This window comes from Plecotus auritus (genome assembly GCF_963455305.1).
Source record: "Plecotus auritus genome assembly, chromosome: 12".
Taxonomy (NCBI): domain Eukaryota; kingdom Metazoa; phylum Chordata; class Mammalia; order Chiroptera; family Vespertilionidae; genus Plecotus; species Plecotus auritus.
The window spans coordinates 21,111,108-21,129,077 of NC_137778.1; the positions used below are offsets into that span (position 1 = coordinate 21,111,108).

The following is a 17,970-nucleotide window of genomic DNA, read 5'->3' on the forward strand; positions in this document are numbered from 1 at the left end:
ATTCAATCTTTATCTTTCAGGTTTATCTTTGTTTCTAGGTTCTATCAGGCCATCCTGATTCAGAGGACTATTGCATACCTGGTCTGAAAATACCTTTATTTCACCTCCATTTGTGAAAGATATTTTCACTGGGTAAAGAGATCTAGATAGGCAGTATTTTCTTTCGGCATACCTGAAGTTGATCTTGCATACAGTCTGCTATAGGAGTTGAGATTCATCCCCCATCCCCCCCAATATGGATCTAGCTGACTTGATATCATTATTACAAAACCTGTTTTTCTCCACTGTTATTCAGCCACCTTTATATTAATTAGGAAGTGTCATTGCATGTGTGGATGTTCCTGGGACTTCCTATTCTGTTCCAGTGGACACTGTCTATTCTTTCACCAACACCAGACATTGTCTCAATTACTATAACTATATAAGTCTTGATGTTTGAGAGTATAAGTCCTTTAACTTCATTCTTTTCAGCATGTTCTTGGATATTCTTGATTCTTAGTATTCCCATATAAATTATAGAACTGGCTTGTCAATTTTCACACACTTACATCTTTCATTAAATTTATTCCTAGATATTTGATATATTCTGATGCTATTCAAAGTGGTATGGTTTTTAAATTTTTCATTTTCTAGTTGTTTGTGACAGTTTTATAGAACACCACTAATTTACATTTATATCAACCCTGTATTCAGAGACACAACTATATTCATTTTAATAGCATATTTGTATATTCTCTTGAATTTTCTACATATGCAATCATGTCATTGGTAAATAATTATAGTTATATTTTTTCCTTTCTAACCCTTATACCTCTCAGCCTCATTGCACTAGCTATATACTTACATGTATAATGTTAATTGGTGACAACAGGCATACTCATCTTATTTCTGATCTCAAGGGAGAGCTTACAGTGTTTTACCATTAAATATGATTTTGTTTATGTTTTTTATAATCTATTTTTTTCATAAATAGGTACTGACTTATTTCAATGACACTTTCTACATATATTGAGGGTTTTCCTCCTTTACTCTATTAGTGTGGTGTTACACAGAATGACTTTTATTTTTTTATTTTTTTTTTTTTTAAATATATTTTATTGATATTTCACAGAAAGGAAGGGAGAGGGATAGAAAGCTAGAAACATCGATGAGAGAGAAACATCGATCAGCTGCCTCCTGCACACCTCCCACTGAGGATGTGCCCGCAGCCAAGGTACATGCCCTTGACCGGAATCGAACCCGGGACCTTTCAGTCCGCAGGCCGACGCTCTATCCATTGAGCCAAACCGGTTTCGGCGTACACAGAATGACTTTTAAATGTTAAATGATTCTAAATATTAAGTCTTATATTCTTAGAATGAACCTAACTTGGTTGTGATGTATTATCCTTTTTATATACTGTTTGATTCATTAGTTAATATTCAGGATTTCTGCATCTCTGTATATGAGACAGATTGGTCTTTCTTGAAATATCCTTGTAGGTTTAGATATCAAAGTTATGATGGCTGCATAAAGTGAACTTGGAAGTGCTCCTTTTATTGCCTCTTTTCCCTGGAAGAATTTCCTGTTAACACTGATAATATTTCCTACTCATATATTTGGAAGAATTCCCTAGGCCTGTAGTTTTATTTGTGGGGAAGATTTTAATATGGATTTAATTTCTGTAATAGATATAAGCCTACCCAATTTCTATTTTTTTATTGGTTTTGATAAATTGTGCTTTTTGAGGAATTTGTCTATTTCATTTATATTTTAAAGTCCATTGGTATAAAATTACTCAATATTGTCTTGTGCTTTAAAAAAAATCTTTAGTATTTTTGACATTTGTAATTTGTGCTTGCTTTCCTTTTTTGCTTGATCAGTCACGTTTAGACACTTTGTCAATTTTATTAGTCTTTTTTTATTATATATTTTTTATTGACTTTAGAGAGCAAGGGAGAGGGAGAGATAGAAACATCAATGATGAGAGTGAATCATTGATTAGCTGCCTCCTGCACACCCCCTACTGGAGATTGAGCCCACAATCTGGGCATGTGTCCTTGACTGGAATCGAATCTGGGACCCTTTAGTCCGCAGGCCAATGCTCTATCCAACGAGTCAAACCAGTTCTTTTTAAAGAACTATGGCTTTATTAATTTTTTTCTATTGTATGTTTATTTTATACTTCCTTCCTTCTACTTTCTTTTGGGTTTGATTTTCTGTTTTTAAATTTTTCTAATATTTTGAGCTGTATGCTTTTCTAATATACACATTTAAGGCTACACATGAGCTTCTAAGCATGGCTTTGGCTGTAGTCCATATTTTTTTTGGCACATTTTCAATTTCATTCTGTTCAAAATATTTTTCTTAATTTCCACTGCAATTTCAACTTTGACCCATTAAACATGTACTGCTTAATTTCTAAATATTTGGGGATTTTCAGTTATCTTTTTGTGACTTTACTCCTCTAAAATTTCCTTTATGCCCCAGCGTATGGTTAATTTTGTTAAATGTTCTACATGCATGTAAAATAATGTATATTTGTTATATGCAGTGTTCTGCATATGTCAATTAGGTCAAGTTGGTTAACTACTAGTTTATTACTGAGAAAAGTATGTGAAAATCTTCCTCTACAATTATAAATTCACCAATTTCTACTTTTTAGAAATGTCATATTTTTAAGCTATGTTTTTAGGCGCATACATATTTGAACTGGCTATCACAACTGAATCTTAAATCTCTAATTCGGCAAATTTCTTTAATGCAAAATTGGCTTTAGTGCTCTGCTTTTACTGGGGTACCTGCTTTCATTTAGATTTGGGGCTATCTTGTTAGCTCATTGATGTTTTCAGGAAGATTTAAAACAATATCCAGCATTTTTTGTTTCCAATGAGAAAATTGGGCTGAATAACCAAGACTGACAAATTGCAAAAAATGATTCTCAAAGGATTTTCATTTCAATTTCTATTCTAAGACTTTTTACTTCCCAAATGTTACTCATGACCCTTCCAATAGAGCCCAATTCTAAAAAAGCTTGTATGTCATCACCATCAGTAGTTATTTAATTTGGAAAAATTAATCTTAGTCCTATAGAATTTTCCAACTTGGAGGCTGATAACATTGAGAAAATTTGTAAAATTTAAGCTTTCCAAGTATAAGTTTTAATAAATGTTAATTCGGACATCTCTTAGGTACAAAGAATCCTTGATAAACTTTTCAGTAGTTTGCTTACCGGAATACCTCAAGGGGAGCAAGGACAGTAGCTATGATGTCCCCAATATGAGGCAACGTAGTAGTCGTGGAGGTAACTGAGATTTGGATAGTCCAAGCAAAGCGCAGTATCACATCCTCTATGATGGCACAGTAGTAATAGGCCTGAGAAATAATAAGCAAATTGAGTATACCTACCATCACGTTTCTCACAAATAAGCACACCTATCACAGCAACGAGACACATACCCCTTACCAACAAGCACAGGTTCAGGAAGAAAAAGAGTTTTATTCTATTTTATATTTTTAAAAAATTTCACAAATTTGATTTCTTAAAGGGTGCAATATTCAAAATGAAATTTAACTGAATTTCAGTAATCATTTAACAAATATATTTTCATTCCCATATTGTATACCAGACTCTCTTCTAGACCCCAGGAATAGAAGCCAGATGAGATCCTCAATCTGAATGAAATGACATTCTAATATGTATTTGATATGCTAATGACTCAACAGCTATTAGAGAAGATTAAAATTTGTTAACTGTGCTATTTGCACTTCCTTTTTATTTATTTTTTATTGATTTTAGAGAAAAGAAGAAAGAGAGAGGGAGAGAAAGAGCAACATCTCTGTGAGAGAAACCCACTGTTGCCTCCTGCAGGGGCCCACAATCTGGGTATGTGCCCTGACTGGGACTGAAACCTGCCAATTTTGGTGCATGGGATGATGCTCCAACCAACGAAGTCTTACCAGCCAGGGCATGCACTTTCAGTTTCAAACTGCTTTACCCTATATTTGAAGGAGATGAAATTAGGCTTGGATTTCACAAACATGGTTGAAGTTAAATAATGTTCCATTTTTACATGAGGAAAACAGCACTCAGCTAAACCAGTTGTTCCAGGTACTGGTACCCGGTAGTAAGGATTCCAGTTTTAGCTACAGAAGTCTGTACACACTGCCAAAAGACCAGAACCATAATTCATGGATTCACTCATTATTAATATCTGGATAATTAGCTCTTTAAATAACAAAGTGCTTCCTGGGACTGCGTGTGATGCTCAATATTATTCAATGTTAATCCCTAGGAACTGATTTTAAGGTTCAGAGCCATGTTCTTAATGTTTAAATGAAGCTCCACTGCTCTCCACAAATAGTTTCTTCCCTTTTCAAGTAGATGAATAAATCCAAAATTTACCTTTTTAAAATTGAACGAGATGTGGCAAATTTGCAAATTATTATGTAGAAAAGCATATATTTTATTTTCGAGAGTCCTGAAAATATGTAATAATAAACTGATTGAAAGATTCTATTCACTAATTACATAGAAACCAGTAAGTTAGAACTATTTAAAAGGAGGAATGGATTAACATTTACATAAAGAGACAAATAGTTCATCTATGCATTCAGCATAATAAATAAATTTGTTATTCTATCTCTCAGTAAGGTAAGAACAATAGAAGGAGCAATAAGACCACATTCATTTGGTGGGCAACCAAGGACCATTTTTACCTGAGCTCATGTCTGCTCTGTGACTTGTGCTTACCATTACTGATTTTCTTTTCAAAGGAGATTTATGGAGATATGTCTAATATCTTGGTCCTATATTCTAAGTTTGCACCTTGGGATTATTGCTACAGCTTACATAAAAAAAGATCAGTGTCAACGAACATCTCCTTTTCTGCCTTCATTTGCTTATCTGGTTACACTACATATCATCATTTTTATAGCCACTCTCCTATCATTTATCTTAAATTCTCACACTTGAAAACAGCCTTCCCTACTCCCAATTGAGTATTACACATTCACACACTTTTCAAAGTACCATTTTGAGGTACTGGTGACATTTTGACAAAGTATAAAATATTAGTGACCTAATCTATACTTCCCTCCTCATCACAGAATTTTAGAACTAGGAAAAGATCAAGAGATAACCCTGCCTTATAGAAGATAATACACCACAGTCTGGTTGCCTAAAGTAATATAGCCAGTTAGAGAGTGAGCTTGGATTAGAATTCACTTATCAGGATTCCCAGTTCATTGTTTAATTTCTTTTCAATATCTGAGCAAAGATACTCTAGATCTTTTGACTTTTTAATTCAGCCTCTCACATTTTCATTCATACATATGTAAACCCTAAAATAATTCCTGAGGAATTATCCATATATTTCAGGTTGAATTGGCACCTTAACAAAGGTTGGTTGAAAAAAATAAAAGCTTTCTTGATGCACCAAGCACTCAGGCACTCCCTTTCCTGTGCTTTCACAGTATTGCTCACTCAGTCGAGTATTTATACATTCATTCCACAAACATTAAGTCTACTATATACCAGGAACTATGCAGGGCAGTGAGGGATATGGATACCTAACCAAATAATACAATGTGATAACTGCTACAGTGAAGTTTGTAGAGCATAAAATGGGATTAGGATGAATAGCTAAATATGCTTAGAGAAGTAAAGAAATGCTTCTGAGAGAAATTAAAACTAAAACTGACTTTTAAAAGGGAGAAACAGGAGTTTGGTAGGCAGACAAAGGGAAGAGAGGGCATTTGAGTGGAGGGAATAGCATGCTCAAAAATAAATCATAAATTACAGTAAGCTATTTGTTCCTCTATTTTAGTCTTTATTACATGGTATTGCAATGTTTACTTATTTGTTTACTAGAGGCCCAGTGCACGAAATTCATGCACTGTGGGGGGGGAGGAGGGTCCCTCAGCCCAGCCTGCCCCCTCTCACAGTCCAGGAGCCCTCAGGGGATGGCCTACTGATGGCTTAGGCCCGCTCCCCCGGGGAGTGGGCCTAAGCAGCAGTCGGGCCTCCCGCTGCGGGAGGCAACCAGGCTAATCAGGGGAAGGCACCACCCCCATCACCCCGCTGTTGCTGCCACTGTTGACCGCTGCAGCCACCAAGGTGTTTTCATCAACATGGACTCCAATCCCTTCACCACGAAAAAATGACAACTTTCTTTAGGCATTTTCAAGATGTCTCTTGCATAGGATATGACATTTCTTTCTTTCTTTTTTTTTTCATTGTCACATGAGGATATTTTCCCATTGATTTTTAGAGAGTGTGGAAGAGAGAGGGAAAGACAGAGAGAAACATCAATGTGAGAGGCACACTTCGATTGGTTGCCGCCTGCATGAGCCCTGACCTGGGCCCCAACCAGGGAGGAGCCTGCAACCTGGGTACATGCCCTTGATCAGAATCGAACCCGGCCCCCCTACGGGTTTGTGTCTCTGCTCTGGCCCCAGCAGCCCAGCTCCCCTGCGTGTTGTTCTCTCCGGCTCCGGGGCCAGGTGTGGGCTGCCCTGTCTATTGTTCTCTCAGGCTCTGGGCCTGTGCCAGGCCCCTCCTCCTGAGCTGGTCATGACCATTGCAGTGTCCTGGCCTAATTTTCATAATATATATATATATATATATAAAATAGTCCATGGCCTCTTTGAAAACCAGAATTTTACTGTTTTCATTTTTTATAGTGCTCAGCATATAGTAAACACCTTGATACATTTTTGATAACCAAATCAGTATTTTTTAGTCAACAATTGTTTTTTATAATTATATTAGGTTGGGATTTGGTATACATTGCATGGGATTTAGCTGGTGGTACACCTGAGGTTTTGTTTGTTTTCTTAAACAAACACAAACACTGTACATACTTTTTGGGGGTATACAATCTCTTCCCGGAGGAAGGTGTTTTCTCCTGCATTCTTATCAAAGAGACCCCAGTCCATCTTCAGATCCCAGATGAGAGTATAGCAGGAACTGATGATACAAAAGACAATCCACAGGTAAAAGAATACCCTGGTGTCTGAGTGATTTTGTTCTGAAGAAAGAAAAGGGAAAGGGAAAATTACTCAAAGTAAATTCTTCATTAAATAAAACTAAAGAATAGATTCTTTATACAGCTCCATAAAGGATATAAGATTTTAAACAAATCCTCCTAGTAGGATTATTGTCTCACAAAGGTTAAATACAAAAATCTGATTTTCTTGGAGTCCAAAGTAATCATCAAAAACTTGTCAGAGTCATAAACTTTGTACAAATGTGCATTTGGAATTTGGAGCCTCTATGTCAAATACATAAAAAATCTAAATTGCAATGGAGGTTTTTAATATTACAAAAGATGTTATTTTAATTTTTGCCATCAGGTGGCAGCTTAGAGTCAAAGATGAAATACCACTTATAAAGGAATGCACTGCATTTGCGTCAAAAAATTTCTTGGATTGTTTTTACTTTATAATAATATTACCTTCATACACTTAGATCTTGTCAATACTTACTGTGATGACAATGAGATAATTTTCTAGATAAAATACCAGAAAGCAACCAACTGATGAGAAATATATCCTTAAGAACATGTATACAAGCAAATTTCTTTCAAGCCACAAAGCAAAGCATGATATTTTGCTTCTTACAGAGGTATTTATTGATACAAAGGCCCAATGTGACTTTATGCTGGGAATACCATAAAATAACTTTTGGCTTTATGCTGAAAATAATATAAAGTGCACTAAATCAGAATAATAAAAATAATTTGCAAATATAGTTATCCAATTTAGTCTTTTTTCCATCTTAAGTGCTTCATATGTTCTCTAATGAAATTATCTGTTAAGTTCGAGAGTCATCATGATATTATTTGTGTTCTTTAGGTGTAGGATATAGGCATATAACTACTAGTATGGTCCTGAGTCATCAGGGAAAAAAGAGACAAAACATCTAATTCAAAAAGTTTAAATTTTTGGTTAGTTTCCCAAAGGCATAGAAAGTAAATAATGTATAATGCACTATCTACAATCCTTTCTATTAAAGTAAATAAATGTCTATTAATAATTTTCAGGTATTAAAGTGTTAAGTACAGTATGATTCAAAGGCACTCTTTGGCCACTTATAATCTAGTAAGTGAAACAACCATTTGTTACTGATGATAAATTTGAGCTCAAAATGAATTATAAACAAAGTACTATGAGAACATCAAGGAGAATTGGAATATTTCCAACAGTAGGAAATCAGAGGAAGTAGCATTTGAGTTATTTCTAGAAGGATAAATAAATAGTGCTGCAAAAGTCAGGCTGATGAGGCAAGGCCATTCAAGGCTGAAGGAAGATCATGGAAGAGCAAGGTGTGTTTGAGAAGCTGCAAATAATCTAAACCTAGTGTGGGTGAAACATAGAAGGCGCAGGGGATGGGTATGACTTGAAATGAGGCAGGAAAAGATATTTTGTATCTAACGGTGGAATGCCTTTTTGGACCTTAGGACCAGAACTTTATTTTAAAAAAATAACTGTTTGGCAGGTTGCTTGCATCAGAATTAGTTGATTAAAAAAACATACACACAGATATCTCAGAGCTCCAGTGTTGTGTAGTCAGTTTGTACCAGCTCATGAGAACCAATTGTTAAATTTTCAAAAACTAAGTTTGGTTGATAAACAGTCATTATTAAAAATTGAATTACATAAACTTGCAATTAGTTATATTAAAACAAAGGTAATAAAAACTCAATAATCGCCACTTCTTAATCATCTTACTAAATTTTGCTATTATTATTTTTAGGTTATATGTTTAGTTTATCTATATGATGAGAATACTATACAACGTTATATATTTTTTTCTCAACATTCAATGTTATCATCCTAATAGCTTGAAACTGTCTACGGTGGAAGTATTTATACCATGGAAATTAGCAAGTACTGCAAATCAGTGCCACCTCCGCCCACTCCCACCAGAGAACTGCTTTGTTGAATATACACCAGCACACACTATCAGTTTCCCCTGGGAAGTCAGTGGTAGGGAAAAGAAACAAATATTTTTTAAAATAGCCCACAAGTGATTCTAGTGAACAGTCAAACTTGGATAAAAAAAATACATTTTCAGGTTTAAATTACTTCCACAAGAACTTTTTTTCAGCAAAAGCAAATTGGGTTGAATATTTATACTACAACATTGTATAATATGAATCATCAACTTAAAGGCCTAACAAAACGATTTTTGTTTTTTTGTTGTTATTCAGGTGTAGTTGGATGTGTTCTGACATACCTGTTTACCTCATTCTATTGACAGCAGGGTCTAGCTTAGTAATATAGTTCAATTATTAGCATCATGGTTGCATTTTTAAAAAATCCTGTAACTCATCTACTATAGTTTGCAAAGAATAAAGCAAACTTAGCAACTTAAAATCCATACTCTTCTCATATTTTCAAAGCCAGATCAACACAAAGAGATTAAGGCAAGCAATTTAGCTGTAAATTACACAGTATTTGCAACTCTTTTTTTAAATTGAATGCTTACTATGTGCCAAGTGTTTTACATATAATCTCTCATTTACTTTACACAACAATTTTGTTTGCTAGAAAAAGTAATGAATTGAGAATACAATAAAAGATACATTCATCAAGAAGTAACAAAATGAGCATTTCTCAAATAAGTGTAATATCAAGTCATATTAATGAAAGCTGATCTTCTTTCCTAATTACTGAAATCACTGAGTTCAAATTATTGTATAAAAGGAGATTATGGGGGAAAGGTAAAAGCAATGTGCTAATTTTCTTTAATTTCTCTTAGATTTTTAAATACAAGCCCCATCCTTAAGAGTATAATTCTTAAAAATGGTACAATGAGTCAAATGCCTCCCTCCTTTCTAAGACTATATTATTTCTATAAAATTTCTATGAAACATACACAAGGACTTACTTTAAAAAAACCCAAATGTTTTTAACAAAATATTTTGTAATAAGTAATGTTTTATCTTATGAACCTCTTCAAACAATGATTAACATACACCTGGTCTACATATGCTAGCTACATTTTGGTCTCTTTTTAATTATTATCCTTATTTGATCTTTCCCATCTCCCAAATGAGGAGTGCTTTCCCCCTGAAATCATCTGCCTTCATTGGTATTCAGAAGATGTACTGGAAAAGTATTATCACTTTAGGCAAGCAATTATATCTAATTCTCTCTTGGCTAACTCTGGTAGCCTACTTTAATGATGTTCAGAATCACAGAAAATCAAGTCATTGCTATTCTACCCCTGAGCTTCTATTACACACCTGCCATGTTAGAAGCATAATTCACACTAAACATATTTATGGCAATGACATCTACTGAATCTAAAACAAATAAAAATAAGGTTCTTCGAGTTTTGTACCCACAGCCATCATAGGAAGGATAAAGCAAAATAATTTGCCAGGAAAAGTGCTAAGACAGAAACCAGAAAAACTATACATGGAAGTCACCCTAAACCATACTTCAGGGTGGATATTTTAAAAGTAAAAGAAGTGGCAATGTGTGAAGAAAAAGTGAATAGTATTATTTTCAACCCAAACCTTTCTACTTTGGTAATAGCTTATTAGTTTGTATTTGAAATTAAATAAGAAAACAAACACCATTTTCAAAGCCCAAGATATACAGGTAAGCTGAGTTATGAATGAGTTTGGCATCCAACAAATCTTAGTTCTATTCTTATTGCTCAAATAATCAAATCACTGAATTATGAAAATAATATGGCTCTCTGAAAATTAATGGATATAGATACTTCCCTGATCTTTAGGTGATCTTAGTTAATACATATGGTCATATGTATTACCCCTTCTTGGGTGATCATTATATTTATTGTCAGGGTAGGCCAGACAGACATTAAAGATTTGAGATACTTTCAATAATAAGCGAAAAATAAAAACATTTACCCAAATGACTTGTATGTCTTTTAAAAAATTAATAGAATGAAAGTTTCCCTAGAGAATATTTTTAAAATGAGTGTTTCTATTATATGTATAATAAGACTAAAATTTGGAAATTCAGGCATAGCGGCCCATTATTCAAGGTAGAAATAGGGTAACCAACTGGCCATACCCCCAGAGAGGAAGCACTTCAGGACTATGTGTGCTCACTCAAACAATGAAATGACTATTGGCACTGAAGGCGCTGAACTACTGCTGAAGAATCCTTATTAGGGAGCATAGCACCCCTTCCAGAATATTAAACAAGAAGGGATCTAGAAGGGACCTGGGCACTAGAAAACAACAAGCAAACATAAATGAACTCAGCTTTTAAGTCAGCAGAGAATATCTCCTGTTTTCCCCAAGTATTTTTAGAAGTCTAATAGCAAATGCTTGTTAGCATACTCTACCAATAAAATTTAAAGTAAAATATGAAGTATTTTTAAAAGAAGTTTTTTTCTTCTTTATATTTGGAGAACAACAAAGAGTAAAATACACTAAGAATGTATGAATACTTTAGAATATTAGAAACTGTAAATGAAAAACAGAAAATCTAATGAAGCACTTTCTCCCCATCAACGGGGTAGGAATGACAACACAATGGCCTTTTCTATTATTGTACCTCCCACAGGCTTTTCCTTGCCAAAGCCAAAAACCTCAAGGACACACAAAACCATTTAAAACACTTTCCTGTCTCTTCCAATCCCAAATCCAACAAAATCTTGTAGGAGTTGGCATCAAATTTAGGCTTGTAATAAAATGTGAATTCTTAAAATATGGAGATTGGCTGCTAGCTAAATCTTTGCTTAGCTAAACCTTTGCTTCTAAAATCAATGATGGAAAAGAAAATATACTGAAATGTTTAAAATGTGTTTCTTTATTACTGCAACAAGTGAGGGCTACCTGCAATATTATCATCCCTAAAATGGGCCTAAACCACCTTCCTCATGTTTTAAAAAATTATTCTAGGTACAGAGTTCATTCTTGTGCCTCTGCTTTTACAAATTATGCAGATAAACTAAAACATATCTTTTTTTTTTTTTCTTTTTGCTGCTGTTGTCAATCCTTACCTGAGGATATTTTTCAATTGATTTTTAGAGAGAGTGGAAGGGAGAGGAGGAGAGAGAGAGAGAGAGAAAGAAAAAGATCGATGTGAGAGAGACACATCGATTGGTTGCCTCCCACATGTGCCCCGACTAGGGCTGGGGATCGACCTGCAGCTTTACATGCCCTTGACTGGAATCAAACCCACGACCTATCCACTGAGCCAAACTGGCTAGGGCAAACTAAGACATGCCTTTGAAAAATATCTTGAGATCAACCAAAGGACTTGTATGCATGCATATAAGCCTAACCAATGGACACAGACAACAGGGGGGTGAGGGCATGAGTGGGGGGATTGGGAGGGTAATGGGGGGATAAGAACACATATGTAATAACTTAATCAATAAAGAAATTAAATATCCATGGGGGAAAAAAATAAAGTCTTTGGCCTACACAACTTAAAAAGAAAAAAACAGTATCTTGAAAATTCCCCGATGTTGTTACTATGGTACCTCTTGTAGGCTAGTTCTCTGAAAAGACTCAGAGTTTGAACAAGGTTACTTCACCATCTTCTACCCTTCCCCCATCATAAAACTTATCCTTTGCAATAATAGCGCATACACAATAGAAAAAGATCTACCTCATTAACCATACAGATTCTATTCTTTGGGCCCAATAATTTTTTCCAAAGTTTATGTTTTCTGGTGCCTTTTCTCTTAGAATACTGCCCAAGAAAACAACAGAAATCAAATACTACTTTTGATCACTCAATGTTAAATTTTCTGTCATTGGTCCCTCTGAGTTACCTTTTCAAATTTTCCCCCTCTGTTTTAGGCTTTTTTTGGGTGAAAAAAAAAAAAAGAAATGATATAAATATTTAATATGTAGCAACTACAAAAAGTGTTTTTCTTTAAATTTAGGGATATGATTAAGATATATAACCAATGGCCTGTCTAAAAAATGCTTGTTTTAAAAAATTTGACTGGGGCATGTGAATCAAGTTCAGTGAGTAAACATGTGTTACTAGTACAAAAAGCCAAATACATTCCTAATTGATACTTGCCCTATACAAGCCGCCCACCCAAGGTGATCATAAGGGTTTCTTTTAGAAAGATTTACACATATGCCAGCTCTATACAGCAAGGATAACTGTATTTCATTTAATGATAAATTCCAATTATGTAGCAAGTTAAAGTACATAAAGGGATTTCAAGTGAATTACCACCCTTATTTAATCCTTACAAATGGTTTAAGTAAACCAAAAAGACATTATTATTTACACTTTAAAGGCGTGGCTTTGTCTGGGGAGAAAAAACAAAACAAAAACACAGCCCTAGGCCAAAGATGAACAGAAATACTTCCAGCACTTACAAATTACATGGCCTTGGGCAAAACACATAATGGGATAACTGGAATCCTCCTTAATTCAATATAAACAATAGGATATAGCTTAACCTCTGGGACCTCGGCTCTGTACTTCCCATCCTGAGGCCTAAAGGCTGGGTTAGGGACTTGTGCTGTATTGTAGGCTGTTCTGGTACCTTGCTTATCTCTTTACGCTTTATTTTAATGTCTTTCAGAAAATCATTGTTATCATGGTAAAAAAAACAACACATAAGCATAAAATTTACCATCTTAACCATTTCTAAGGTGTGCAGTTCAGAAGTTTTACGTACAATCACATTGTCGTGCAACCAACTTATCCTTTTTCATTTGATTATTTCTCCTACTAAATTATAAATTCTTAAGGGCAAGAATTTTTGTTTGTAGCTCAATTTTTAGTACCTAGCACAACCTGACTCAGAATATTCTCTATAATATTAAATGGTGCTTGCTTAATCTCTCTCTCTATGCACCACCTACCCACCCAACTTAGAACTGAGAAGTGAGATGTTTACACCAGAGTGTATCTAAATATGTTCATATTAAGTCAGAACTTTTTCTGATTATGGCCAACTGGTTTTCTAATTAGGGTAGTAGTATATGGCAGATATTCTCTATAAATTGGATGAGTATAACCTGCGATTCCAAGGCTTGTTTTCAAAAATACATTTAAAAGCAATTAATTAAAAAATACTGCATTGACAAACATTTTGTTTTCCTAATTGTGCTTGAGTATGTTTGGCTAACCAGGGAGCCTCTGAAAATAAGTATCATATGATTGATCCTACTCAAACTTTTTGGTATACTGTCCAGAAACAGAAAGTGAATGACTCTAGTGACTAGTTAGCCAATCCTTTTTTATTCAGTTTATGTTCAATGCCTTACTTTATTCAGTTTATTTTCAACAAAAAATCTTTGAGAGATCACTAAAAATAATTATTGATGATATACTACTATGTAATTTTTTTGGTCACAAAACTCAGGATTTGTTCAAAAACACTGAGCGACACTGCAACAACAAATCTTTCACTCTCATGTGTATACCTATGTTAAAGTTTCTCAGAGTTTACTTATATAAAAACTGAAAATGCAATAGTAATAAGTAATATAAATTTCATAAAGAGATTTTATGTGTAACAATTATTATAATTTGTAATACATTTATAAAGTTATTTTGATCAACTATAGATAATAATCAGGGCAATGAAAATTATAACAGGAAGAAAAAAATTTAATTTCTATATTCATGTTAGCCAAAATTCATTAAAACATAAAAATATGTTACATTAAAGTTTAGTGGCAAACAGATGTAAAATTTCTAACTATTTAAAGAGCTGCTTCATTTAAAAAAGAAGTCATGGTAAGTGTTATGCTTCTATATTTAAATTACTTGGATACATTTAAAAGAAACATTTAGCAGTTTTGTTTCAAAAGTACACTGGAAACTTAAGATAAAAAATTTCAGGTGAAAACTTAAAAATACCCAAGAAGTAATATAGTTTAAATAATATTTAAAATAATTAAGTAAAATTATAGTTTAAAAAATTATTTGAAGGGATACATGAGTAAAAAAAGCCTGAAGACCATAATACTATGCAAACTACTGTTTCTAGCCTTAGGTTTTTAGGTTTAGAGTGTTTGCAGATTTAAGGAATTCAGCTTTTCAGTTTCTTATTAAGTTGATTGTATCAGTACTATTTTTATCTGGAATGGGAGAAAAGTAAAGGGTTCTTGAGTCATACAGTACTACTTATCAAATTAGTTGTCTGATTTACAAATTCTCTAGTAATAACCTCTAGTAAAAACTAAATCATGATGCATGCCTGAACTGACTAATAACATTCCTCATCAAGAGTTAAAATTATAAGAGTATTGAAAAGGTGTTTCTATCACTGAGGCAATTAAATTCTCATCTAACAAGAGAGCCTACATAGTAGTAAAGGTTATTGGCTGCATTACCAAAATAGTACTGTAATCACAGAATCTACTGCAAAAAACTGCAAGTATGTTACCCGGGCTGGTGTGGCTCAGTGGTTGAGTGTTGGCCCATAAACCAGGAGGTCACCGGTTCGATTCCCGGTTCAGGCACATGCCCGGGTTGCAGGCTCGATTCCCAGTAGGGGGCGTGCAGGAGGCAGCCGATGGAATCAAAGTTTCTATCTCTCAATCCCTCTCCCTTCCTTTCTCTGAAATCAATAAAAATATATAGTTTTTAAAAACTTTTTTTAAGTGCAACTATGTCATAAAGTGTTCTAGGGACCAAATTGCAAGCCTTACAAAAAAACAAAAAACACCACCCTAATCTTTCATGACCATTAGACACACTTTAGATAAGTAGCAATTCTAAAACACTAAGGCTCCTAAAATACAGTGTCTCAAAAAAAAATCACTGAAAAAATTTTATCAAATTATTTAAAAAGAATGGTAATAATTTTAATTAGTAACATTTCTTTACCATCAATTGATGAGAGAATGCAGGATCTAAGGTGTGGGCTGATACTTATTTAAATAGACAAAGGAAGAATACATTTTAGTAAAAGGAAGCAAGATCTTTGATAGACTGTTCTTCAAAAAAGGTTAAAAATTCAAAAGCCGTGACTGCATGTGGCTCAGAACTAAAAGCTTTTTTCTCCTCCCAACAGAAGAGCAGTCTCAAGTAATAACTGGTTGCCATGGAGATAAGAAACTAGAGAGATCAGAGAACTCAATTTGCAGTTAAATGGGCTGGAAACACTCCTTACAACTTGGTGAAGGAAAGTGATTAAAAATATACATGATTGCCAGAGGGACTCTTTTCCACCTAGCATTTCCCAACCTCATTAATGAACAAGTCTAAAAAAACAAATGAAAACCAAAGGTGTTCATATAGATTGAACCCATTAAACATAATTCAGGATTTCAAATGTTATCACAAATCCTTCTATTCCAGATGACTTTGATTCTTTTTAATGGTATTTGTTAGTAAATATTGGAATAAGACTAAAATTATGTTCAAGAACAAACTCGTATAGCTGAGGGGACTAGAATTTCAGTGTTAAAAAACACGACTGGAAAAGCATGCAGAATAAGGAACAGATTCAAGTAGTAAAAATAAGGGTTTTTAAAAATCTCTTTAGAGTCAATCATAGAATACCTTTGTGAGTGATGTAAAGAGCTGCAAATGTCACCATGAAGAAAGTTGTAGAGTATTTCCCAGCATTAACTAAATGAGGAAAGGCCCTTTTTGTGTCTCGGTATCGGCGTAGGCACTGGATGAAGCGAAGCCAAGCAGGAATGCACTGAACAATGGCCCGAACACCATATGTATATTTGTGGCAAATTTCTAGTTCTGTGAAGATTTCAAAGAAGAAAAGATTACAATTTAAGAAAATAACTTGTTCACATCGTTTAGTCATATACTATAACCACTAGCATGTCCATGAAAGCGAAGAGCCTGGGTTTCAGAACCACTTTCTTCTTTGCAACTATTTTAGTCTCAAACTTTTTAGTGGTAAGGAAGCCTAGGAGAGAAGGTAAAATACTTAGGAAGCACCTAGTGGGAACACCTGCCCTCACAGGTTTCTGACTATCTCTTCTGGAATCACTTTCTTTGGAGTGTGGTAAAACCATAATAAAATTAGAAGTTGAGTATATTAGTCAAAGAGAAAAAAAATTAGTTAGCTCTGTATCTCAAACACCGGGAAAACGTAAAAATATCACTGATGACACGAGTCAATTTCATGAACTCCAAACCATCCTAGCTAATAAAAGGGTAATATGCAAATTAACTGTCACTCCGTCACAAAGATGGTGGCACCCATAGCCACAAGATGGCGGTGCCCAGTCCTCTCAGCCCCAACTGAGTCCCTCAGTCCTGGGGGGGCGGCCGCTGAGAGCACGCAGTGTGAGAGGCCTGGTGGAATGCTTACTTCGTCGCCATGGTGACAAGGCAAGCGTTCCACCCCAGCTGCGGAGGGCCTCTGGGCAGCGGGCACGAAGCGGCGGGGGGTAGGGCAGAACGCTTGCATTGTCACCCCAGCGACAAGGCAAGTGTTCCGCGCCCGGCTGCAGATGGGCCTCTGGGCCACGGAGAGCCTCTGGGCAGCAGGCACAGAGTGGCCAGGCCCCGCAGAGAACTACTGGCACATGGATTCATGCGCAGGGCTACTAGTCCTAATATATAAAAAGCCAGGGGCCGTCAAGACCTAAATGACCAGACGGATGACCGAACAGCAGGCTGCGTGGGGCCAACCAGGCCGGCAGGGGGGTTAGTGAGGGACAACCAAATGACTGAACAGCAGGCTGCGTGGGGCCAACCAGGCCGGCAGGGGGGTTAGTGAGGGACGACCAAATGACTGAACAGCAGGCTGCATGGGGCAACCAGGCCGGCAGGGGGGTTAGTGAGGGCCGACCAAACGACTGAGCAACAGGCTGCATGGGGCAACCAGGCCGGCAGGGGGGTTAGTGAAGGACGACCAAATGACTGAACAGCAGGCTGCAGGGGGCAACCAGGCCGGCAGGGGGGTTAGTGAGGGACGACCAAATGACTGAACAGCAGGCTGCATGGGGCAACCAGGCCAGCAGGGGGCAGTTGGGGGTGAACAGGCTGGCAGAGGGGAGCAGTAAGGGGCAACTAGGCTGGCAGGGGGGGCAGTAAGGGGCA

The 17,970-nt window shown here is 35.6% G+C and overlaps 1 protein-coding gene across 1 annotated transcript in view; it reads right to left on the reverse strand.

Annotated features, from left to right (window-relative positions):
• XPR1 (xenotropic and polytropic retrovirus receptor 1) overlaps positions 1–17,970 on the reverse strand; it is a 115,811-nt gene that overhangs the window by 7,751 nt on the left and 90,090 nt on the right. The window contains exons 11-13 of the mRNA XM_080649108.1: positions 16,462–16,656; positions 6,844–7,010; positions 3,212–3,354 (exon numbers count right to left, since the gene is read on the reverse strand). Of these exons, the coding sequence (XP_080505234.1) occupies positions 3,212–3,354; positions 6,844–7,010; positions 16,462–16,656 (505 nt within the window). The remainder of the gene's footprint in view (positions 1–3,211; positions 3,355–6,843; positions 7,011–16,461; positions 16,657–17,970) is intronic.